The sequence below is a fragment of the Dromiciops gliroides genome, chromosome 1 (assembly GCF_019393635.1).
Source record: "Dromiciops gliroides isolate mDroGli1 chromosome 1, mDroGli1.pri, whole genome shotgun sequence".
Taxonomy (NCBI): domain Eukaryota; kingdom Metazoa; phylum Chordata; class Mammalia; order Microbiotheria; family Microbiotheriidae; genus Dromiciops; species Dromiciops gliroides.
Window position 1 is genome coordinate 700,910,863 of NC_057861.1, and position 25,353 is coordinate 700,936,215.

The 25,353-nt window shown below is 42.2% G+C and overlaps 1 protein-coding gene across 2 annotated transcripts in view; it reads right to left on the minus strand.

Moving 5' to 3' along the window:
* Positions 1–25,353, minus strand: part of EEFSEC (eukaryotic elongation factor, selenocysteine-tRNA specific) — a 296,244-nt gene that overhangs the window by 184,969 nt on the left and 85,922 nt on the right. For both annotated transcript variants that reach the window (XM_043977987.1, XM_043977988.1), the window contains exons 2-4: positions 23,697–23,904; positions 11,774–11,870; positions 9,144–9,308 (exon numbers count right to left, since the gene is read on the minus strand). In XM_043977987.1, the coding sequence (XP_043833922.1) occupies positions 9,144–9,308; positions 11,774–11,870; positions 23,697–23,904 (470 nt within the window). The remainder of the gene's footprint in view (positions 1–9,143; positions 9,309–11,773; positions 11,871–23,696; positions 23,905–25,353) is intronic.

Here is a 25,353-nt window from a genome sequence, read left to right on the forward strand (position 1 = left end):
GAGAGAAAGAGCAGGCAACTAAAAAAAAACTAGAAAAAGTACAAATTAAAAAACCTCCAATTAAATGCCAAATTGGAAATCGTGAAAACTAATGGAGAGATTCATAAGACTGAAAAGTTTTTGTTTTTTTTTTAAATCATTGAACAGGGGCAGCTAGGTGGTGCAGTGGATAGAGCACCGGCCCTGGAGTCAGGAGGACCTGAGTTCAGATCCGGACTCAGACACTTAACACTTACTAGCTGTGTGACCCTGGGCAAGTCACTTAACCCCAACTGCCTCACTTTAAAAAAAAAAAAAAGAGTGCATTGGTGAGAGTTTGGGGAAAAGGCAAAAATGGTTAGCAAGACTAATGACGGTTAAAGAATGGAGATGATGGGTGAAGTAGCTGTGCTTCCAGCACAGATGACAACGGAGGACAGCTAGCCCAGTCCTTCATTCCTGTGCAGGCTGCACCCCTGACTCCCCCGGAAGCTCACTCTATGCCTGGCCTTTTCACATTAGAGGTACCCTCTGCCTCTGCAGTTTCTCTCTCTAATTGGACAGTTCCTTCTAAAACTTCCATTTTACTGAGGATGCCGAGGCCAGTACTGTCTTTATTCTCCCCCAGGACTACAGTACTGACTGTTACAATGCTCCACCCTCTAGACTTTTTCTACCATACCCACAAATGAGGATTCCTTTCTCCTCTTCTTCCTCTTCTTGCTTTTCAGCTTCCTTTCTGGATCGACTCCCTGCATTCAAGGGAAGCTCCTTTAGGGCAGGGTCTGTCTTCCTTTCTGCTCGTATCTGTATTCCAGTCTTTAGCACAGCATCTTGGTGCATGGTAAATGCTTAATAAAGGCTCATTGACTTCACCTGACCTGAGTTAAAAGCCTCTCATTCATTCAGGTACCTGCAAGAGGCCTTAATGTCTCCTAATATTAGCTCACATTTTAAAAGTCAATGTGTCCAAATAAGCAAAAACATTTAAACAGACCCAACAAAAAACGATTCCCACAAGATCTTATTAATGCCAAGGATGCCTCAAAAGATTAACAGGCAAGTCAGTCAATAAGTAAGCATTTATTAAGTTCTTACTCTGTACCAGAACTGCGATAGAGATAGAAAGGGGGAAAACACCTCTGGCCTCAGAAGCTTAAATTCCAATGGAATAGTGGGGAGAGCACCTAGAGCTTTATAACCAAAAGACTCTGGCTTAAATCCAGTCTCTGAAGCTTTCTTCCTATATGATTTTAGCCTAGGAGTTGTACTAGATGTTGCTGGGGTCCCTTCCAACAGTACACCTCTGAGCCTATATCTTTATTCTCCAAAGATAAAGCACTAAGATTTTATAAGCAAGATGATTTCCTTAAAATACAGTTCCTAACTGTCCCTCCCTCCCCCTTTTTTTTTGGGGGGGGCAATGAGGGTTAAGTGACTTGCCCAGGGTCACACAGCTAGTAAGTGTCAAGTGTCTGAGGCTGCATTTGAACTCATGTCCTCCTGAATCCAGGCCCCATGCTTTATCTACTGCTCCACCTAGCTGCCCCTTCCCCCTTTCCCCCTTCCCTTTCTATCTCCCCTCCTGTGTGGTTTGTCTCATTAGAATATAGCTCCTTTAGGAAAGGGACTATCTTTTTTGCTTATCTTTGTCTACCCAGTGCTTAGCAGAGTCCTTGGCACACAGCAAGTGTTTAATAAATGATTTATCATTCATTCTTCTTGACCTATCCATTAATTCCAAATTTCGTCTTCTTGAGGTACACTTGGCTACTAGATACTTCCTTGAAGACCTAGCCAAGGAGCCTAAAGGCACTAACTGTATGATGGTTATAAGAATGTTTATAAACATCCAATTATGAAGGAGACCCCCCAAGCTCAATGGCAGCTTTATCCGCGTAACTCCCAGAGCCACATATCCAACTCTCTCCTGAGTTCCAGTAACATAATACAAACTACCTTTTAGACATCTCCAACTGGATATCCCATAAGCATTTCTGAGTCAACATTTCCAAAGTGGAACTTGTTATCTTTCCCTCAAAACCAGTCTGTCCCCCTAAGCTGCCTATTTCTGATGAATGAACTACCCTCCCTCCAGTCACCTTATGTTCATACCTTCAGAATCACTTTGCTCTACTCTACACTCCCTCCTCGAACAGCCAGCCAGGTGGCCAATCTTGTTTATTACATGTCTCCTACTTTCCACTCACACATCCTCCACCCTAGTTCAGGCTCTCATCCTTGGACTACTGCAAAAGCCTTCTAACAGATTTGCTGAATGCAGGTACTTTTTTTATCCTTTCCAATCTTCCTTAAAAGGAGCTGTTAAAATGATAGTCCTCAAGTAGAGCCCTTATAAATTCCTGTGCTTGCTCAAGAAGCTTCACCTGGACTCATCTCTAGGATCAAATGCAAACTACTCTATTTGGCAATGAAAGCCCTTGGCAGTGAACCCAATCTATCTTACTAACTAGAGTCATCTCACCTTCCTCCCCATCATTTGCTCTGTTCTCCAACTCTGATCCCTGTGACTTTACAAAGATTGTCCCATCTCTAGCAAGGCCTTTTCTCCCCAATTCCTCCCCTGATGACCCCCATTTTCTTGAAAAGCACCATTGGTATCAACTGCCACGGATGTCCTTGCTTGACTTTCCTGCATGTTAGTGCCCTCATCTCCCTATATTAACTTTGAATATGTTCTGTGTCTCCTTATCTTGGAGTGCATGGTTTCCCTGTAGGAAAGCTCCTTGAAGATCAGGACAGTTTCAGTATTTGTCTCTGTATCTCCAACACCAACAATAACATCTTTCACATAGCGTAGGTACTTTAAAAATTCCTGAATGCCTTAAGTTAATTCTCGATTTTCTAGAGTCTCTCAGTATTTCCTAGTCTTTTTTCAGAGGTTCCATTGTTGCCACTTGCTGGAGTTGGCTTGCTCTTGTAACTTCTCCTTTGCAGTTTTCTAAGTTGGCATCCTAAGACACTGTAGCAAGTCTTAACCCTCTTGCTGTCTCGTTCTACAGTCTCCTCCAACATTCAGGATATGAGTTACAATTCTGTAACTCTTTGGCAGGAGTTGGGGGGGAGGCACCAGTGAGATGAGAAGCAGTGGGTAAGAGGCTGGCAGAGGAGTCTGCTAGTATTGTAAACATGCAGGGGCACCTAGGTGGCACAGTGGATAAAGCACTGGCCCTAGATTCAGGAAGACCCGAGTTCAAATCTGGTCTCAGACACTTGACACTTAACTAGTTGTGTGACTCTGGGCAAGTCACTTAACCCTCATTGCCCCACAAAAAAAAAAAAACATAAACAAAAACACAAAAAACCATTGATATTAAAAATTAAAAAAAATTAAGTAAACATGCAGCAGGGAGGGGACTCTTTCGCATCTACACTCCCCAAACATGATGCGAAGTAAAAGGACAAACTATACTTGTTCTGTCATTCTTTCTATAAGAACACTTTCAAATTCTCTGAACAAAAACTCCAATTAGAAAATAAATTATTTTACTTAATTTTTAAAAGTTTTGTCTTCTATTAATGGGAGATTGTTTGGAAAGGTATCTTTTACTAAGCATAGGAGATCTTTTGAAGTCCATTCAATTAAGAAGAATACTATACATAATTAATAATGCTCACTGACTTGTCTCACATTCTTCCCAGGAACTTAAAGTTGTGAGGACTCTAATTCACAATGCAATGTGGTGTTGAGGAGTGGCAGTGGTTATCAGCACCACTAATGTGTCCTGAATTTTTATACCATCATTCCCAGGGAAAGCATACTTGAAACTTTAGGGAGAGAGTCTGACTCATTTAGAGTGTTCAGACTTGGGGGTTGGAGGAATGAAAGGGAAGAAATTTATCAACAGTGCCCCTCAATTGCCTACTGTTAGCTCTGTTTATAAAAAGCTGCAACAAACATTTCACATAAAAGGAGTCCCTCCATCTTTCATGTGTGTATGCAATGGCAGAGTATGGTTATGACTCATATCTCCTTATCTAGCTGTAACCTCTCTCTCGATTTCCAACTGCCTACTAGACATCTTGAACTGCAAATCCTACAGACATCTTAAACTTAACGTGTCTGAAAATGGAACTTATCAACTTTGCCCTCAAGCTCTCTCCTCTTCCTAAGTTCCCTATTACTGTCAAGGCTGCCACCATCTTCTCAAACATGCAGGTGCTCAACCTAGAAGTCATCCTCAGCTCCTCACTCTCATGCTTCATATCCATTCCGTGGTCCAGTCCTTTCATAACATTTCTCATGCATCCCCTTTCATTCTTCTGACACTATAGTCACCCCAGGATAGGTTCTTATGATTTTACACCTGGATACTACAAGAACCTGCTGGTTGGCTTCCTTACCTCAAGTCTTTCCCCACTCCAATCCATCCCCTCCTCAGCTGTCAAACTGATCTTCCTAACAGGTCTGACCATATCACTACCCTATGTAATAAATTTCTGTGGCTCCCTATTACCTCAAATATTAAAAATTCTGTTTGGCTCTGAAAGCCCTTCCTAACCTGGTCTCTTACTATCTTCCCAGTTTTCTTTCCCTCCCCCTCACCCCTACCCTGTTTTCTTAACACTTCATTCCCCTCCAAACATTCTAAGACCCAATGACAATGACTTCTTTGCTGCTCCTCACACCTGGCACTCCAGCTCCTGACCCTTTCACTGACTGTCCTTCATGCCTGGGATTCTCTCCCTCCTCCTCATCACCTGCAAGGTTCCTGGCTTCTTTCAAGCTTAACTAAAATCCTACCTGATGCAAGAAGCCTTTCTCTGTTCTCCTTAATTTTAGAGACTAGCCCTAATTGATCCTGTACATAGCTTGCTTCTGCATCATTATTTGCAGCTCATCTCCCCTATTAGACTGTGGGCTCTTCAATAATAAGGACTATTGTTTTGTGTTCCCCCAGTCTTAGTAGATCATCAAGGACGTAGTTTGTTGGCCAGTCTTGTCAGTTGTATCTGGACTCTTCGTGACATCATTTGGGTTTTTCTTGGCAAAAATACTGGAGTGGTTTGCTATTTCCTTCTTCAGCTCATATTATAGATGAAGAAAATGAGACAAACAGGGTTAAATAGCCTGCCCATGATTACACAGACACTAAGTATCTGAGGCTGGATTTGAACTAAGGAAGATGAGTCTTCCTGACTCCAGGTCCAGTGGTCTACCTACTGTGCCACCTAGCTGCCCCAGCACACAGTAGGCACTTCAATTCTAGTTGACTAAATGAATGATAGAAGATCTAAGAATTTTCAGTCTGGAGCCTTAGAAATCATTTCCAAGCCCACACATTTTAGAATTGCGAGGTCTAAGACCAACCAAGTAGGAAGCAGCAGAGGCAGCGCTAGAAAGCTGGGTCCCTGACTCTGGGACCAAAATTCTTCCTGTGGCACCCCACAGGCTTTATCATTAAACAGGTGAACAAACCAAGAATTCCAAAAGCCAAATGCTCCAAAAGGGCGTTTCCCAGGGCTAGGAACAAATGGGTCTAAGAAATCTAGACCTAACTAGACCTCAGGAAGTCTGGGGTTGAAATGACTCTGAGGACAAGGTGGATACTTGCTTCTTCCTTCCCTCTCTCCCTGAAAAGTATAATCAGCCCCAGCTGGTAATGTACATGGGCAAGAGGGGGAAGGAATCCATGTGCTAGGCTCCTGCACCTCAATCAGAGTGAGCACAGGCGGTGGGGAATGCAATTGTTTATTTGGAATGGCTGTGGCCCTCCTCTGTGTGGGTTCAAGCGGTCAGATGTGTCTAAGCCCATTAGCAAAATCTGATGGGGATGTCACTTTGTTTGGGGAGAGGGCTCCTCTGGTTTAAAAGCAGCTGTTCTGCAATGTCCCCAAATGCCCAGTGGGCACTGGCTGTCAATCTCTTTTACCAAAGGTTGGGGGCAGGGGGTGAAGCGAGGTCAGGAGGAGTTATGAACCTTGGCATGCTGTGAAATGCGCTTCCTCCGTCACTCTGACGCCCAAGAAAGATGGAAGTTGTCCTGTGCTCAGCAGCACAATCGGCCTAGCCCCACCCTGGGGAGCTGCCTGGGAGGCACCACCTTTCTATCCCTGTCAGAAGAGGGGAAAGTCAAATGCTCTTTGCCCCAGATTGATGTGTTTTGGCAAAAGGACTCAAAGTCTGTGATGGTGGTGACTGAAAGGCTAACAACACTGCATTTTACATCACAACACTGCCTCACACTTATGTAGCACCTTCAGTCCCCCAACAGCCCTGCAAGGGATGCCAGTGCAAGTATTATTATGCTATTTTTTAAAGGAAGACTCAGACTCAGAAAGGTGAGCCAGCTCACTTCTGGCCATCCAACCACTACATGGCAGAGCCAGGCCTCCAGCCAAGGTCTTCTGACCACAGACCAGTGTTCTCTTTATGACACTGTGCTGTTTCTCTAGCTAATGAGGTAAAAAACTAAGCAGGCACAGAGCTTTGTGGATCAAATGTTGGGTCATGCACCATAAAGACACCTAATTCAGCCATTGATGCTAGGCCATCAAGTCCATTCGCCAGCTTATTGCCTCAGTTGTCTTGTCTGTCATCTTTATTTTTGCTTAAACAATGGATAGCTTATAAGATGTCAGGGAACCTGTTCCAGAATACTCTGATCTCTTCAAAGACAATCACTAGAGGTGTAACTGTTATCAACAAACCAAACCACAAAATGCTTTCTGCCCAAACATCTCTCTAAACCTACTGGGACAATTCAGTTACATAAGAAATTCAAGATCAAAATGCAGGGCCTGCCCTTGACCAGAAGGAGCATGGAGGCAGAACACACAGTCCAGCAGGAAGGCTCTGCTTCCCAAGGCCCTGAAGAAGCCCTTGGCTCACACATGTCACATGCTCAGAAAAGATCTCCCCATTCTAAACTTTGTTTAAAAAGTACTTATGCAGCAGCACATGCTTACATCTGGGAACCCAAGAACCAATACTCTATTTTATTTTATTTTATTTTTTGCTTCTTATCCCATTCCTTTGATTTTTTTTTTTGAGGGCAATGAGGGTTAAGTGACTTGCCCAGGGTCACACAGCTAGTTAAGTGTCAAGTGTCTGAGGCTGGATTTGAACTCAGGTCCTCCTGAATCCAAGGCCAGTGCTTTATCCAGTGCGCCACCTAGCTGCCCCCCTATCCCATTCCTTTGAAAGGAAAACTGCTTTTCCCCTTCTTGCCATGAGCTCAGAGTATCTTGATCACTAGAACCAGGGCCCAGAGGACTAAAACCCTAGTGATGGAAGGGCTATTAAACACTACCTGCTCCAACACCTACATTGAGACCCAAGATCATGAAGTGAAACTTGCTCAAAGTCACACAACTAGTTAGTGGCGAAGCTGGGACAAGAACCAAGGCCTTCTGATTCCTAGCACACTGTTTTTCCCATTAGATTGTCCTGCCTCTTTCACTCAATCAAACGGAAATGAACTCACAAATACAACCTAGATCAGGGACCCATAAAGATGCTGCAGCGGCACATCATTTCATTTTCTTAGTATTTCAGTACATTCCCCTTGTTAACCAAGTTGGAACAACTTCAATAATTGGGGTGTCTACAGTATTACTAAACTATTCATCCTCTTCATTCCATCCAAATTTCATTATAAAAGATAGTTTATAATAAAGTGGGAAATAAAACTGCAAATTCATTTTGTAAAATTAGATATGGAAGGGGCAGCTAGGTGGCGCAGTGGATAGAGCACTGGCCCTGGAGTCAGGAGTACCTGAGTTCAAATCCGGCCTCAGATACTTAACACTTACTAGCTGTGTGACCCTGGGCAAGTCACTTAACCCCAATTGCCTCACTAAAAAAAAAAAAATTAGATATGGAAGTATGGGGTCATTCAGTCACTAATGATACCTAGAAGATACTTGCTGCCTCCATTCCCAGTGAGTAAACAGGTAGAGGGGAATGGGTAGAAAATAGGAGAAAACCTCTGGAATGCCTTCCAACCTCAGAGTCCATGAGGCTATGAACCATGGTGCTAGGGGGCCATGACTGCTCTATTATGCCAGGAGCACTGGCTCCCAGTAAAGAGAGCACATCAGCATAGAAAGGCCCTTTTGCTTTTATGTCTAGAGGGGAAATGGGGACTGTGGAAGGAATCACAACGGGAAAAAGATGATGACTCACTTAGCACAGGCCTTCATTCTATAACCATTAAATCCTGACATTCTGCAGCAGCAGCAGAGCATTATGACTGCTTGTATTCCTTTATTTATTCATTCAACAAAGGCAAGCTATGACTGCTATATTTGTTGAATAACTGCTATGTAGCGCCTATATCACAGGGCTGTCGTGAAGACAAAACGAAATAATATCAGTGTAGTGTTTAGCAAGGTGCCATATACTCAGTAGGCACTTAATACTTACTCCCTTTCCCTGAATGCAAAATCCTATGGTAGGGGCCACCAAGATATTACTGTTACCCTTGTGGAAATTATCATCTGATAGGGAAGACAATCCACATCTGAAAATACATTTAATACAAAGTAAGGCATCAAAGCGAAAAGAGGAGATACAAGCTATTATGGGAATTTGGGGAAGAAAAAATGACTTCCAATAGTGCCTAGCACAATTTCTGGCACATGCTAGGAATCGACTACGTCATCGCCGTGGCTTTCCAAACACTAGAGGAAGAAGGCAAACCCTACGTAAGAGATATAGGCTACCCAACAAGTGAGATTCTTCTAGTGGTCCTGCTGAATTGAATCTCTTTGTAAATGCTTGAAGTTTGTTCTGATGCTTTTGTGAACATAACCTACACTTCAGTAGTGTATGGGATGATTTGCATGTAAGGCAGAAGAAAAGAGAAGATGATCTCTACCAATCTAATAATTACATATGGAGCAGGTAAAAGAGTTACTGACAGAGAGAAAGTGAGAAGGAAGAACTTACCCAAAGCATCCTGAAAAGATTGAAGAAAATTGGATAGCAGCTCACCCAGCTGTGCAGCAATTCTGCCAGGTGTGCTATTTCCTGCAATGCTTTTTGTGGTCCTGTTACTGCTGGATTGGGAGCAGCACAGAAAGAGACCTGTGGGAGTCTGTGACTAAATGGACAAAATGAGACAGATAAGGAATCTACTCTTCCTCTTCAGATCAAGCTCTTTCTTGGGGAAGAAAGGGAGAAAGGAGAAACGACTAACCTTCAGGGCAGGAATCTCCACACTGTCACCAATGTTGACTGAGCCTGAAAGGATTGTCCCTGTCATCACCGTGCCTTGACCTTTAATGGAGAAACAGTGGTCCACAGCCATGAGGAAAGGTCCTGAAGGATCTCTGGTCGGGATGGAAGCCTGTGACTTCAGGAGCTAGAAAACAGACAAGGACATTACTGCCCTGTAATGAGATATCCCCCAAAATATGGGGGACAGAAGAGGATGACGACACTGAAAACCTGCCTCATGAGTAATTCCAACTAAAGAGAAGCCTGGAGGGCATGAGGAAGGCCTAGTAGAAGACATCCATAGAATCCATGACCTCTGTATTGGTAATGGGAAAAGGGAAGTGGGGTTTCCAGGTACTTCCTAGACATTTCTATACACCTCTCCCCCAAAATAAGGGCCTGCTTTTTAATGCAGACTAAAGATTTCCCTAGTTTAGGCCCTGTGCTTGTAATTTTTTTTTCCTTTTCTTTCAAACTCATTTTATTTACTTGGGGGAGACTGCAGACTCAACAGCTCAACATTCTGTATGCTGTGCATGGCAGTTGGGACACTGTCAATGTTAATTACCAACAAATAAACAATAGCATATTTATTATTCCTTTTTATTTTGTGACTCTCGAGATTTCATAAGGGAATAAGTTGTCAAAAAAGAATTTTGCAAAGAAACCTTCCAATAGTCTTATGATAACAATTCTTTTGGAAAAAGACTTCAGAATTCAAAACAGGCTTTGGCCCAAGATTTATGTAGAAATTTCTTGGAGGAATATACTAATATCTTTCATAGCAGCATTTTTGTGGATCCTTCCTTCACAAAAACAACAACTGTCTCGTGCTCCCAGACGAGTGCTCTCTGGGACTAATAAAAAGTAACAAAAGCCTTACACATAAAATGTTTGTTTTGCTAAGTCAGCAAGATCAGCAAACTCTAAATCATTAGGAATTGTGGCAGTGTACTGGGCCAGAGCAGGGGGTCATTTGCTTCAAAAGATCCAGGTAGTCACCTTAGGACAAGGCTCTTGTGAAACGGAGACTCTGGAAAGACCATAACTTCAGGACATGTCTTGGCTGTCTGTTGTTACAGGAACACAATGGGTCCACTTCCAGTATTAGGCTCCTGCATTACAGTTCCCTCCAGTTAAAATCACTGAGCATTGAGGCAGATAACCCCAAACTCTCAGTCTTAATCAAAGAGTCTAAGGTAGATATAGCATTCAGAGCAAGCTTCATTGCGTTGCTTAGAACTTAATAAGATAATTTCTTTGACTTTCTCATGATGATTATCATTTTGTTCACATTCAATCTCTCATCCAGTACTTATGTAGTGCTGAGAGTACAAGCATTATCATGCCCATTTTACAAATAAGAAAACTGAGGCTCAAACACCCTACTCAATGTGCCCAAAGTCACACAACAAGCAGAGTCCCAGTGTCAAGGACACAAGAATCCCAGCCTCAGGGAGACATACTTGTTTAGCACTATTTTTATTTTCTTTGCTCCCTTCCCTGTTTGTTACTCCTCTCTCCTTTTTTCTCCCACTGATTTTCTCCCCTTCTCTTTTCTAACTCCTTGGTGTTTTGCTAAATTCCATAAGGAGTAAATGCCTCAGAAAGGAAGAGAAAGGGATGGACTCCTGAGAAGTCATAAACATCACGAGTGAAGCAAGCAAAAGAAGAGGGAAGGGTCAGGGGGCAGGCCAAGGAGTGAGGAAGAGTAAACAATTTCCATCCTGCAGGAGCCTGGGAATCCTGGCTTCTCTTCTTTGTTTCACAAACAAATCAGAGCAGCACACAAAGAAGGTGAGCTGAAGAAAAAGAAAGACAAAACTGGGGAGACTGATGGCTAACTCTTCCCTAAAGGTATAACCACCTTCAGTCCAACTGTCAGCAGCATCTCAAATAATGGAAATTTAGAGCCAGAGGAGTAAGAGATATTAGAAAAATGCAGTACATTAATGTCCTGCTGTGCCCTCCCAATAAGACAAAAATGGAAAAGCTGCCATCACTCCCACCCCCCCCAGCTAAAAAAAAAAAAGGACACTGTCTGAGTAGTTTAAACAATTCATAAACATTGGCTGTAAAATCCCCTTGGACTCCTGCAGCTGAAAACTGAGAGCTGCCACCAACTGCCGATGGCCTGGTTTGTTATTGCGGGAGGGCCCATGAGCCCTGGATGGGATGCCCTGCTCTGTTATCCTAGGCCTGCTGGCTTATTATTTCTGGGCGGTTCTCAGCAGTTGGTGGATGCGGGATCAGGAGCTCAGAGGCAGCCACAATGACCTAATCCCGACAGAGAGTTCAGCATCACTGTGCGATTCATGCTGCTTTGTTATTGTAGGCTGCTCTTGAATGTGAGACTGGAAGTAGTTTTTGTTGTCTTGATTTGGGGATGGGGGAGGGGTGGCGTCTGAGTTATTCTTCAGAAGTTTACAAACAGGTAAGGAAAATGATCTGTGTTAAACCATGGCACGTCCCCTAACATTGCTGCAGTTGGAAAGAGGTTTAGAATGAAGTGCTAATCATGTGAGCTCACAGAGGTTAGTGCTATAACAGCAAATCTTAAAAGAATGAATAATGAATGAATAAATGGTAATATATTTTTGCTGTATATACCTCAATTAATTCTGAAATGCCCTGTGGAGTCTCAGTTTCTGGGGCCTCCGGGCCACCAGGCTTGGCTGCAACAGGGATAATGGGTGAGCCCCGGAACCTGGAAGAGAAAAACAATGGTTTAAAATGAAGATCCATGAAAGTCTGTCAGAGTCCTAAATAGCATGTTTCTCTTGAATCTGACTTCCAATTCACAATGCTTTGCTCAACTGCTGATTAATGGACAGATCAATTCTCAGGTTTCCACTTTTGTGTCAAGTCTACCAAGGACCCTTCCCTCTTCTATTTTTGTACTCTCCCGTCAAGATGATTCAGGAAGCTAACAAGAACTTCCTGATATTGCAAAAGATTTTGGAATACCCTTAGCCCTAGCACCTTTCTTTAAGCTCATACTTCATCTTCACCACCACCGCCATCATAATGAATTCCTAAAATGTCCATTTCCAGGTGGTATGGAGTGAAGTGCTATAGAATACAGTTAATATTGGTTCTTGTCCTCTAAAAACCTTACAATTTTCTGGGGGCAGCTAGGTGGCACAGTGGACAAAGCACTGGCCCTGGATTGAGGAGAACCTGAGTTCAAATCCAGCCTCAGACACTTGACACTTACTAGCTGTGTGACCCTGGGTGAGTCACTTAACCCTCACTGCCCCCCCCACCCTTATAATTTTCAAACAAAGAAAAACAAGTCAGAAGACCTAAAAACTAAAACTATCTCCAAATCTAGATAAAGAAATGGCAAAAGTCTTGAAATTATATGCACACCTGCATGTCACAGCAATGTGAATTTCTTGAGTAGAGAATGACATGGGGGCAGCTAGGTGGCGCAGTGGATAAAGCACCAGACCTGGATTCCGGAGGCCCTGAGTTCAAAATCCGACCTCAGACACTTACTGTGTGGCCCTGGGCAAGTCACTTAACCCTCATTGCCCCACCAAAAAACAAAACAAAAGAAAGAAAATGACACTATCTTGACAATGATGTGTTCTAAGTGAAGCAAGATCAGCTCCTCTCCTTTAATCAGTCTAGAATTTAGGTTCTAAGATTTAGTACCTTCATTAACACATGTGGGACTTGGAGACTGATAAAACCTCGTCAAGAAATCAAAGTACTCAACCTTAGAGATTTTAATTCCAATACTAATTGAACTTTAAGCTGAATTACAAAATAAATTTTATTTTAAAATTAATCATGAGAATAACGGTTATTGGGACTGGACCAGTGATCCTATTAGAATAATGAACTTGGGGATAAAAAGGACTCCTACCAAGGAAATTGCAGAGAGGTAGGTGCCCAGAGCACCAATGCTGCTTGCCAGGCTAAGAACACACAGGGCTATGCTGGTAATTCTTTAACAAACAGCATCCCAAAGAGGTGTGGCACATTGGGATGGGTCATCTGCACAGTTAACATGCTCCCCATCCCTTCCTTAAGTCTAGACAATCCAGGAAATAATCAAAACCAGATTCTTGAGGTGTGATTGATCAACAAGCAGTCAATGGAAGATGGTTCCAGCCGGCCTGATATGAGGCACAGCCTGCAATCCCTGCTCTCTATGCACTCTTCCATGCATAAAGATCGCTGGTGCTGGCTACATACTGACTTGGTTTTAAAATGCAGTGTCCCCCATGTCTCAGTGCATCTTTGTTTATTTTATTAAATATTTCCCAATTACATTTTAACCCGGGTCTGGCCAGGGTTAGGGTTAGGGTTAGGGTTAGCCACCACCCGACACCATGCTTCCTTGTCAATGATAATAATGAGAAATAAAGGCTGGACCTGACTTCACTGGCACAGGAATCTCCTGGGTTAACCTTGGAGGGATCCTGCTAGATCAGGGAGGACTTAAGGCAGAGTTCTTTCCCATCATTACATTGATGGTATAATTTTTTTAAAGTTGTCTGTTCAGAGATTCTCATTGCATTATATCTAATTGCAAAAAAACTGTCACCCAGGTGTTCTAATATAAGACAATGCTTAAATAAATCATGGTTATATTAATGGGTTGGAATGCCATAAGACAATAAAGACAGACAATTATAAGGAATACAAGGCAATCATGAAATACTTCTATAAATAATGTAAAAAAAGCAAAATTGGAAATATACAGTATATACACTATGACCACAGTAAAAGAAAAGTTATGAAAATATGAATTCTAATAAGAATTCAGGAATTATCTGAAAAAATTATGTTTAATATGCTGAAATTAGATTCTAAATAGTCACTAAGAAAGTTTGATCATAAAGATGTTAAAAGTAAGATCTTAAAAAAACATTTAATTTTTTTTTAATTGATTGGTATAATACAAAGAGCACTAAATTTAGAGTTAAAAGACATAGGTTCTAATCCCAGCTTTCCTATGTGATCTCATGCAAGATACATAATCTTTTTGGTAATTTCCTTTCTTAATCTATACAAACAGGTATTAATACCTACCTTCCTGGCCAGACTCATAGAGGACTGTTGTAAGAATCAAGTGAAATCGTTTTTCATTTAAAAAAATGTATAAACCACAAAACATTATGTATCAATGGTGATGATGATACGGTTGTTGGATGAAGCAATTTCAAAGTTACTAAATGTCATTTGGGGGTGAATCTTATTCTTATTGGCTATTACACAAAGAAATGGAGGAAGGAGGGGAGATGAGAGACAATGACAGCACATGGAGAGATATTTAGGACTGTCATTCCAATTGTTTTAGAGTAGCTGCTGTCATTGTCTGTCTCCAGGATGGCTCAAAGGGTATGATTAGGGTTAAAAGACAGACCTAATTAGAGAAACACTTTGTTATTTCATTTGGATGATGATCAGCTTAAATATGAGAACATGTGTCATCCTGGGAATCAGACAACACAAATGAATCCCAACAACTCTCAACTCTCCAAAGAGAAGGGACACTTCCCACAGGGAAGGAAGATAAACAGAGCTTATCAAAAAAGACTGCATCTGACATTCTAATCCTTCTCAATTCTTTCCCTGGACTGTAGCCACATCCTTCCCTTGTATTCTTCCCCACAACAGCAGAGTAGAAGGGTGCTGGCCTGAGCAAAATATATATTTTTTAATATTTTATTATTTTCCAGTTACATATAAGGATAGTTTTCAACATTTGTTTTCATGGGATTTTTAGTTCCAGATTTTTAGTGCCCATTTTTAGTTCCAGATTTTTTTTTTCTCCCACCCTCCCTTCCCTTCCTCCTCCTCAAGACAGAAAGCAGTCTGATACAGGTTGCATATATATAATCACATTAAACATATTTCTACATTAGTCATCTTGTGAAAGAAGAATCAGAGCACAAGGGAAAAAACTCAAAATCTCAAAAAAGAAGGAAAAAAACAGTCCAAAAGTAGAAATAGTATGGTTCAATCTGCATTCATAATTCAAAGTTATTTTTTCTGGATGTTGAGAACATTTTTTATCATGAGTTCTTTGAAACTGTTTTGGATCATTACACTGCTGAGATAGCCAAGTCTATCACCACTGTTCATCACACAATGTTGCTGCTTCTGTGTACAATGTTCTCCTGGTTCTGCTCTTCTCACTCAGCATCAGTTCATGTAAGTCCTTCCAGGTTTCTCTGAACTCCTCCTGCTCATCGTTTCTTACAGCACAACAGCATTCTATTTTATTCATATACCACAACTTGTTTAGCCATTCCCCTGTTGATGGGCATTCCCTCGATTTCCAATTCTCTGCCACCACAGAGAGAGCTGCTATCAATATTTTTGTACATGTGGGTCCTTTTCCCTTTTCTATGGTCTCTTTGGGATACTGACCACGCAGTGGTACCACTGGGTCAAAGGGTATGAACAGTCCCATCGCCCTTTGGGCATCGTTCCAAATTCTGAGCAAAGTATTTTTAACCTAGTAACAAGGAACAGAGAGGGGAGGTGGCCCGTGGCATCTTTTGCACACAACCCAAACAGAAACCCTCCAGAACTACTGTCCAAGACTCCCCAATAGGGAAGATTAAAGAAGCATGAGAACTGCCCCCCTCAATTATACCCATTCCATTGTGATGAATCTCTCACCTCTCCACCAGCTTTTTTTCCTCTACTTAAAAATATGCTCAAGTAGGTTAAAAAAATGCTTTGTCTTTCTAACTTTCCTTCTACTAACAAAACTTTCTAATAAGTAGAACACATCTGTTGCCTTAATTTCATAATGATTGCCTTGACTTCTCCACAACTTCTAAATACTCTGTAATTTTGGTTCTCCCTTCTATTCTACAGAAAATGCTCTCTCAAAGGCTCCCAAGGACTAGCTTCCGAATTGCCCAATCTAACAGGCTTTCTTCTCTCCTCACCTCATGGAGCTCTCTTTCCTGAAAATGTCTTGAAATTCCTCCCTGCCTTGGCTTCCGCCCCACTCTCATCTCCTGATCCCCAGCACCACAAAATCCTTTGTGCTTCAGAAGCTTCATCAGTATCTCAAACTGTTGTCTGTCTCAGAGAACTCCATCCCCCTCCAACCTCCCTATTTCCTTTTTGAGGACACTATCGTACTTCAATCACCCTTGTTCACAACCTTGGAGTCATCCTTGACTCTGTCTTTTCCCTTTCCCTTTGCCCCATCCCACAAAGAATAATCAAAGAATAATTTGCCAAATTTTGTCTATTCTTTCATCTCTCTCTCTCTCTCTCTCTCTCTCTCTCTCTCTCTCTCTCTCTCTCTCTCTCTCTCTCTCTCTCTCTCTCTCTCTCCCCCTCTCCCTCTCTCTCTCTCCCCCTCTCCCTTATTTCTTCCCACACAGCCACCACCCTTGTTCTGACTTGCTTAACCTTTCACCCAGACAACTGCAATAACTTCCTATCCCCCTCTTCTTCAAGGTATCTTTCACAAAGCTTCCAAATTAGCATTCCTAAAACAGATCTTTCTGTCATTCCCCTACTCAAAAATATTCAGTGGTTCTTTACTGCCCCTAATATAAAGTGCAAACTCCTTAGCCTGGCATTTAGAGCACTGCCACATCTGGCTCCCACTAATCTTTCTAGCTTTATTTGTACTCCCCAGCCTATCCAGTGTTCCCTAAACCCAGCATTCCACCTCTAACCTTTGGCTTTTGTACAGGCCATTCTCCAGGGACTAGAATGGACTTTCACCTCACCTGCACATCTTGGTGGCCAGAGGTCCCTTCAAGGGTTACCTTGGATACATCTCCAATGCAATGGTTTTCCTGATCTCAGCTATTGCTGCTTTCTCCTTCCTCAAATAACTTTGTATATACTGATCAGTGTGTACAGTATGATCACACACAGGCACGCATGCACGCACACACACATCCCATAAAACATAAGCTCCTTCTGGAAGGGAGTGTTTTTATCATCTTTGTCTTTGTTGCCTTGCACATATAGCAGGAGTTTAATAAATCTTTATTTGTTGAGTTAAATTGTAGTCAATTTGATGATCATCAATATGATCTTCTTCCTCCTGCTATTCCCTAGGACTCCTTCGATAGTCCTTTATTCTCCTCTTGGCGACTCTTTCTTCTCAGTCTAAAATCTCTCCCTGAGAAGACCCTTAAAGGCTTCCACTATCACCACCAAGTGAATCTTCACCCCTGCCTAACCCTTCTTCCAAGACCCAATTTCCTATTTTCAAGGGCCTGAGCACAGGATTGTTCCATCTACTGCATACCTTGTACAGAGCCTGGCACACAACAAAGGCTTGATCAATTAATTCAATGAATGATATTCAACTGGCCATTAATAAGGTGTTATCTAAGGAAAATTCTTCTAGTGATACTTTGAAGAATTATTAAAATATTTTGGGGGCAGCTAGGTGGTTCAGTGGATAAAGAAAGCACTGGCCCTGGATTCAGGAGGACCTGAGTTCAAATTGGGACTCAGACACTAATCACTTACCAGCTGTGTGACCCTGGGCAAATCACTTAACTCTCAATGCCCCACACAAAAAAATTGTAATTTGCTTTTCCACATTGTGTTTGCTCTCTTCTACTAGACTATAAAGTATCTTGAGAGCTAGGGCAGGGGTCCTGGAAAAACTACTGGGTTTAGGATCCAAGGACCTGGGTTTGGAGTCCAGCTCTACCAATTACTAGGTTGAATCAGTCAACAAATATTTATTAAGTGCCTACTATGTGCCACGCACTGCCAAGCTCTGAAGATAAGAAAAGAGTCCAAATACATTTCCTGCACTTACCTTCTCTGGGCCTCAATTTTTCTCTTTAAAATGAAAGAATTGGGGGGGCAGCTAGGTGGCGCAGTGGATAAAGCACTGGCCCTGGATTCAGGAGGACCTGAGTTCAAATCCAGCCTCAGACACTTGACACTTACTACTTAACCCCCATTGCCCCGCCAAAAAAAAAAAAAGAAAGAAAGAAAGAAAGAATTGGATTAGATCTCTAAGGTTCCTTTTACCTCGAAATGCTAAAACTATAAGAAAAGAATAAAATAAAGGGAAAGGGGAAAAGTAGAAAGGAGAGAGGAGGGAATGAAATAGGCAAAAAAAGAAACAAGGGGAAAGGGAAAGAGAAAAGGAAAAGGACAGGAAAACATGTTCATTCCTGGTAAAAAGAGAAGACTTTTGATCTAGTTCGTTCCTTCTATAGAAATCATCAAGTCCTAACACAGTATACAAGGTATTTGCTCTGTTTATGGGCCCTATGCCTGGGGCTCTGGGGGACAAAGGAGGATAAAAATGTGCACTGAGAATTCCAACAATTAACCATAAAGCTTTCGGAAATTCAATTATTTTTATCCAAACACTTTTGGGCAATATACTGTAATAAAACATAAACTAATGTTGAACCAGGTGCCTGATTCCTTCAAAAGGCATCATATGTCCTGGTGGGAGCTGGAGGCAGCCTTCACAGGACTGCCAGGCCCCGTGAGAAACATGCCTCGCTACACCTCGAGCACACACAAGCACACCGTGGCAGTCTGGCCTCCAGCAAGCAAAGAGGAAGACTAGCGTGAAAAAGGAACTGGAGTTTATGCTGAGGCTGGGTATTTTTTCCCTTTGGGCTGATTTTCTGCTTTCTGATCCATTTCTGGGTTGTAGAAGCATGAAAGGCCCCAACCAGATATGTCCTGAAAATGTGGATGGTAAGTGCCCAGGGCATCAAAGCCAGTGTGAGCCAGACAGGGGGTGGGGTCATCTCTTTGCCGTCACCCAACTACCTCAAGAGTGCTCTCTCTGTTACAGTATGTCACGGTATGCAAATGGTGGTCAGAAAAGCTTAGTAAGCATTCAAGCTATCCTTTCCTCCCCCCAAATAGATCTCAGATAAGTTTTCAAGGAATTGAGCAGAAGGAAAAAAACCAAATGGAAGTCACATCTTAACCCCCTGAAGTAGGAGACAGAAAAAATGTTCAAGTCATAGAAATGATCTATTATGATTAGCCATGGTGTCTAAGCTCTTTTTCCAGGGGGAGGTGGGGAGGACCACTAGATTGCTAGCCTGAGAACCCTACCATTCCCTGCCTGCTCATTTTTGCTTCCTTTGTCCATCAACTTGTATAATCATTTTACTAAACATGCAAAAAGCTATATTCTTTCAAATTAGTAGCTTATTTTGCTATTTTTAAAGTTGTTAGTTACATGTGTAATGCCCCCCCCCCAACACCTTCCTCCTATACACCTAATTTAATGTTATTCTTTAGAGGGCTCCTCCAAATCCCACAAAACAAATGACAAAAAGAAATCCTCACCTCCCTCTCCTCTCTGTACCTTTGTTCACACCATCTTATCCCATCCCATCCTCAAAAGCTTCAGCTATTAAAACCTGCTCCTCCTTTCAAAATCCAACTCAGGTGTCACCCCCTCTGTGATATTCCCATGATCACTGTCCCCTCCACCTAGTAATGACCTTTTGCTCCTCAAATTCAACAAATATTCTGAAAGTGACTATAATGATCAAGACACCATGATAGGCACTAGGGTGATAAAGGTAAAAATTACCTTGAAGGGCACAGCTTGGCCCTTTCCTCTGTGCTGACCATAATCTATTTTGTATTAGTTACATGTGCAGATGCCATAGACTTTACCCCATTCCCTCAGATTGCAAAGTCTCCTTGAGCTCCACATTTTCGGTTTCTGCTTGGGAGTGATAATAAGCATACTGGGAAAAGGAGAGCAACTTATTCAGTAACCCAATGACTTTGTTTTATGCCATCAATTGCACAGGTCAGCAAATAAGCCAGAGTTCATCACTTTACCTGAGATTCGAGTATTAAGGAAGTGTAGTCTAAAATAGTTAGCACAGCAGGATCTGGCTCACTGTTAACACATGTAATCATTCATTTAGAGCATAGGCACGCCCTGTTTAATGCTACTAATTGATCCCATAAAAACACAGCATTAGGCACAATGGCAATCCAAGGGGCGTTCATTCCACACAGACGATGTCACCATTTCTTCCTCAGGCATGGTTCTCTCCTCCCCAGACCTTACAGTTCAGTTAGTTAACTATACAAGAATATTGTCATCAAGCTAATGAAAGAAATCTGAAAGAAACCTGTCACTAGGTACAAATAAACATGATGCAGGCTGTGCTTTAAAGTGCCGAATCAACAAATAGAGCAAACAGGTATTAATTTCCTAAGTGCCAGTCACTGGGCTAGACACTGGTGATCTAGTATAGCATATAGTCTATAGAGTTATAGCATAAAGACCAAAACCAAACAGCTGCTGCCTCAAGAAGCTCATATTCATCAGGAGAAACAACATACCCAGATATCAGGAGGTATAAAATGGCTACCAAGTAGATCCAAAGTAACTACAGAGGGAGGAGGTACTAGGTAGCATCAAGAAAGGCCTCATGTAGGAAGAGGCTGTTAGCTGAACTGGGAAGGAAATGAGGGTTCTCAGAGGCAGAGGTGATGAAAAAGCACATCTGAAACAAGGGAGGCCTATAGGAGGTGAGAGCTAGATGGCTGTGTGTGTGGTCAGCCTGCAGACTACCTGAGGGGGCATCGTGGGTACTAAGTACTAAGGCTTTCAGATGCCCCCTAAGAGGAGCTCCTGGAAATTTCTGAGCAGGAGAGGAAGATGACAGACCTGTGCCCTGGGAGAATTAACTTTTCAGCTGTGTGGAGCCCTGAAGAGAATGGAGAGAAAAGAAAATGGCAGCAGAGAGCCCAATTTGCTCCCATAGCTGCTCAGTGATTGAGGCTACTTCAAGAGTCCAGGTGAGGGGTATCTTAGTACAAGGACTAGCACATAGTAGGTACTTAGTACATGTTGATTGACTGATTAATGAGGGCTGGAACAAGGGTGGTGGGAGAAAAGGATGTCAGTGACACTGTCCAGACATGGAAGTAACACAGATTAAAGGAGTGATACAAGTGCAAAGGGATTGATCATGGAAGAGGGTGGGGGGGAACTGCTGAGAGGAGTACATGTGTAAAAGGCTCAGGTGTCTCAAGGCTGCCACAAGGAGCAGGCCTGGGCTGGAAGAGAGAATGGAAAAGGAAAGGGGATCTTCAAAACAGTGCTGCTGAGGGTCACTGAGAGAGGAGACATGCAAGCAAGCGGAAGATCTGAGAGGGAAGAAGGTTTGGGGTTGTTTGGTTCTTTGTCATTTTGCAGCTTTTTATCAGCCAGTGAATGTCAGGGGTGGGGGGGCAGCAGGGAGGAGGCATGTCCTGAAAAAGTGGATGATGGTTTATAAAAGGGTTTAAATGGGAAGAACATCAGAAAAGAAAATCATTATTTAGGGTATTTTAAAGGACAAGAACAGGATAAGAGCGTGAAAACAACGAACATTCCAGGTAGTTCTCTACAAGAAAAAGGTTCCGTTGGTAACTACATCACTCCATTGCCCAAGTTCTCAGAAATTAATGGGCAATCAACTTTCCCCCTTTGCTAGGTTTCTCTCAATCTGGGGGAGGGAAATTACTTTAGACATAGAACTAGGCTGTCAGGTGATTTAAAGGTGACACAAAAGGCCAATTTCTCCTGTGTTTATGCTCAGTTATGAGATGTGATCTGTGTACAACCATCCCCAAATTTAAAGAGCAGAAGTGATTCTGAATAAGTAAAAAACATAAATAAGTATTAACATGGAAGGAAAATTTGCTTAAATTTTTAAAAATTAACTTATTAAATTAATCTATTGACTACTCATCTATACTGCACACACCCCATTTCTTTGCCGCATTTATAGGATGTGACACTGAAACTATATTGTGATTTTAAGTAGAAGTTGAAAGGGCCTGTTCCACCCCTTTCTGACAAGTAAATAAAACTGCAGGGAGATCAAATAACTCACTAAAGAGAAGATATAATTTTTTATCTCCATTTTTACAGTCTCATATCCACTTCCGTTAGGAATAACAAAGTCTGAATTCTTATGCAACACTTATCTAAATGTGTCGATTTTATCAGATTGATGGATTTTGCTAACAAAAGACAGGGCTAGGAAATCTTTTATGACACATTTGGAGCATTCACAGAGCCAGAGTTTTAATTTAACCAACTTGAGGATTCTCAGTCAGAGCTGCAGGTGTTGGCTCTGAAAAAAAAAAAACACAACAAAAACCAACACCAGCGGGCAGGCATATCAATCTTTATGACAGGAGAAACAAAAACACTTCATACTTGTTTGCCCTCCACAGACAGATTCGAAGGAGAAGCAGAAGTGGCAGGATATTGTCTTGGTGTTGCACGGAGAAGAGAATGCCTCGCTCCCTCTCTGTGACCGCCACTTAGTATTGATCAAAAGGGACTGGCCCAACAAGGATCACAGAAAATGATCAAACAATGAAGGTTTTCCGACACTGTGCGGCTGACCAAGGGCACTGTCCTGACAACATCAGAACAAGTCGTTCCTGAAGCTCCTCGTTCAATGAGGTGGCGTTACAACCTGTGCTTATCATCAAGGTTCCATCTCCTTTAATGGTCTAATCTGTTACTAAAGAGAATTCTCATTTTTTTTAACATATATAGAATATCACTTTTCCTATATTCCATTTTCACCAACATGTTCTGACCTTAACTGTTGGGGAAAATCTCCAAATGGTTTTCAGCTGTCCTAAAGAAGGAGCCACTTAGCACAGAGAATGTGTTTTCAAGCTAGAAGAACCTAGAAATCATACACTCCTTGCACCTTTACCAGAAACAGAAGGTGCATCTCACAGAGGGCTGGTGATCCAGCTGAAGGTCACAACCAAGGGTATGCTAGAGCCTCCAGGGCCAGCGCAAACTTGCCAGCTGACGGCTCAAGTTTCAGTGTGGGCATTTACACTGCAGAAATTGTCAAACTACAAACCAGGGCTTCACTATTGTTTTGTGGGTTTTCTAGACTTAAGTGATGGATAAAATGCTAATAATGCAGATTAAACTTAAATTGTGTTCTGTATACATTTTTCTTTCTGGCAAGATCGTTACTGACCATCTCAGTGCAGCCCTGGGCAACAACTCAGGAGTAAACCAGAACCACGCCCCCTGAGCCCACGTTCCTACCACTACTCTGAGCTCAATTCAAATTCAAAATGTGGTAGAATCTGACACAGAAAGATTACAAAAATTTTAGCTTTAGTTTTCTAGAAACTTTAAGAAATGAAGGGCAAAACTCGAAAGCTGTGTACTCTAAAAGTAGTCAATAGGGGGGCAGCTATGTGGCATAGTGGATAAAGCATTGGCCCTGGATTCAGGAGGACCTGAGTTCAAATCCAGCCTCAGACACTTGACACACTTACTAGCTGTGTGACCCCGGGCAAGTCACTTAACCCTCGTTGCCCTGCAAAAAAAGCAAAAAACAAACAACAAAAAAAAAGCAGTCACTAGAAGCTTCTGTTCTTCTATGCATGCGTGTGTGCACCCCGCTCTCTCCCCCACTCCAGCAACATCTTGCATGTGCTTACCTGCCCCGGTCAGTCCAAAGAACAGGCTTAATTCTATTTCTATTTAACCATTATTATACAAACAATTACAGTGTACTCTTGGCAAACCTACTTTGTGTTCTCTAGCGTCTTCTGCATCTTCTTGGTCATCTTGTCAATAGCTGCCTGTCTCTTTTCTTCAGCTAGGAGGTCTATCTTGTTCAGTACCACAATCAGCTTCTGACAAGCAATTTGCCCAATCACCAAGCATTCTGCTGACTGAGTCTGCATTCCTTTGGTCACATCGATAACGAGCATCATCAGATCAATGATCTGGGCTCCTAGAGAAAGAAAATACAAGGTTAGATGGATGAAAACAGAGGACTGGACTTTCTAGCAAGTTGCCTGCTATGTCCTAGCCCAGAAGGCAGTGTGGTGCAGTGAAAGGAGCACTAGATTCAGAGCCCAAAGACCCAGGTTCAAATCCTTGCTTCCATTTGCTTCTCAAGGCCTGTTCCCTCGCCTGTCATATGTATAAGTTATACAAAGGACCTCTCAAGTCCCTTCTGCTCTAACTTTGTGACCTGTGATCTATATGATCTAGAATTGAGGGTCTTTGTTGACTCCGTATAAATATAAAAATAAAATACATTTCTGCCATGGAGTTTCAAAACTTTCAAGACCACATTCCAGATAAGTTAGGGACATGTCTAAACATTATAGCCAAGAACAAGACAAGATCTTGAAAACCCATTTCTAATATACAAAAGGCAGAGGAGGACCAATAAAGGCTATGACTGACCAGATCAATTACTGGAGGTGCACAATAGTGCACAGTAAGGTAAATAAGAGGTACTAGGCTGGGAACCCAGGCAATAGCAAGCAGTGAGGGAACAAAGAACAGATCTTTTCCCCTAACATACAGGCACTATGGTGGCAGTTTACAGGCCTTCTTCCCAGGTGAGGACTAGGCCTATGATGTCACTGGTAGAGGGAACTATGTTTGAGGAAATTCCCTGCACATTCTCTAAAACATATGGTCTCTGGGAGTCCATCTAAACTATTCATTAATCTCCATGACATCCCCGGCAAGTTGATATTGGTGTTAGTGTTTTGGTGGTGGTGGTGGCAACAGCAATTACAATAGGAGTAGGAGTAGCAGCAGCAGCAACAATAATAATTCATTTACCTAGCACTTAACAATATACAAAAATAAAGAATGCCTCAACAAAATTGTGAGGTGGGTAGGAGAAAGTAGTATTTCCCCGTTGTTGTTGTTGTTTGTCCTTTGATCTGGAAGAGGACTGTGACATTGGAGGGATGTCATGACTTGCACTGAACTGAATTTAAGTGAGGGAGGGCTGTGCAAGGTTACCAGACTCATTCTCTCCTCCAGAGCCATCTGGGTCCAGTGACAAGGTATACAACAGGATGACTGGAGATAGCCCCAGATGTTTAAAGCAACTGGAGTTAAGTGATTTGCCCAGGGTCACACACAGCTAGTAATGTCTGAGGTAAGATTTGAACTCCGGTCCTACAACTTCAGGGCCAGTGCTTTACCCACCATGGCACCTAGTTACCCCTATTTTTCCCATTATATACAAAGGGGAAAACCTCAGGCTCACAGGTCATCAGACTTAGTTACCCATAGTAATATATGCCATCAGAAGCTAAACATGAACCTAGAACTCGAAAGTGCTTGTCTCCATAGGCTTAACAGTATATACTCAATATTATCACTATCCTTCCATTTCTGCAGATGGGAAAATCTCCAGGAAGTTTTTTGTTTT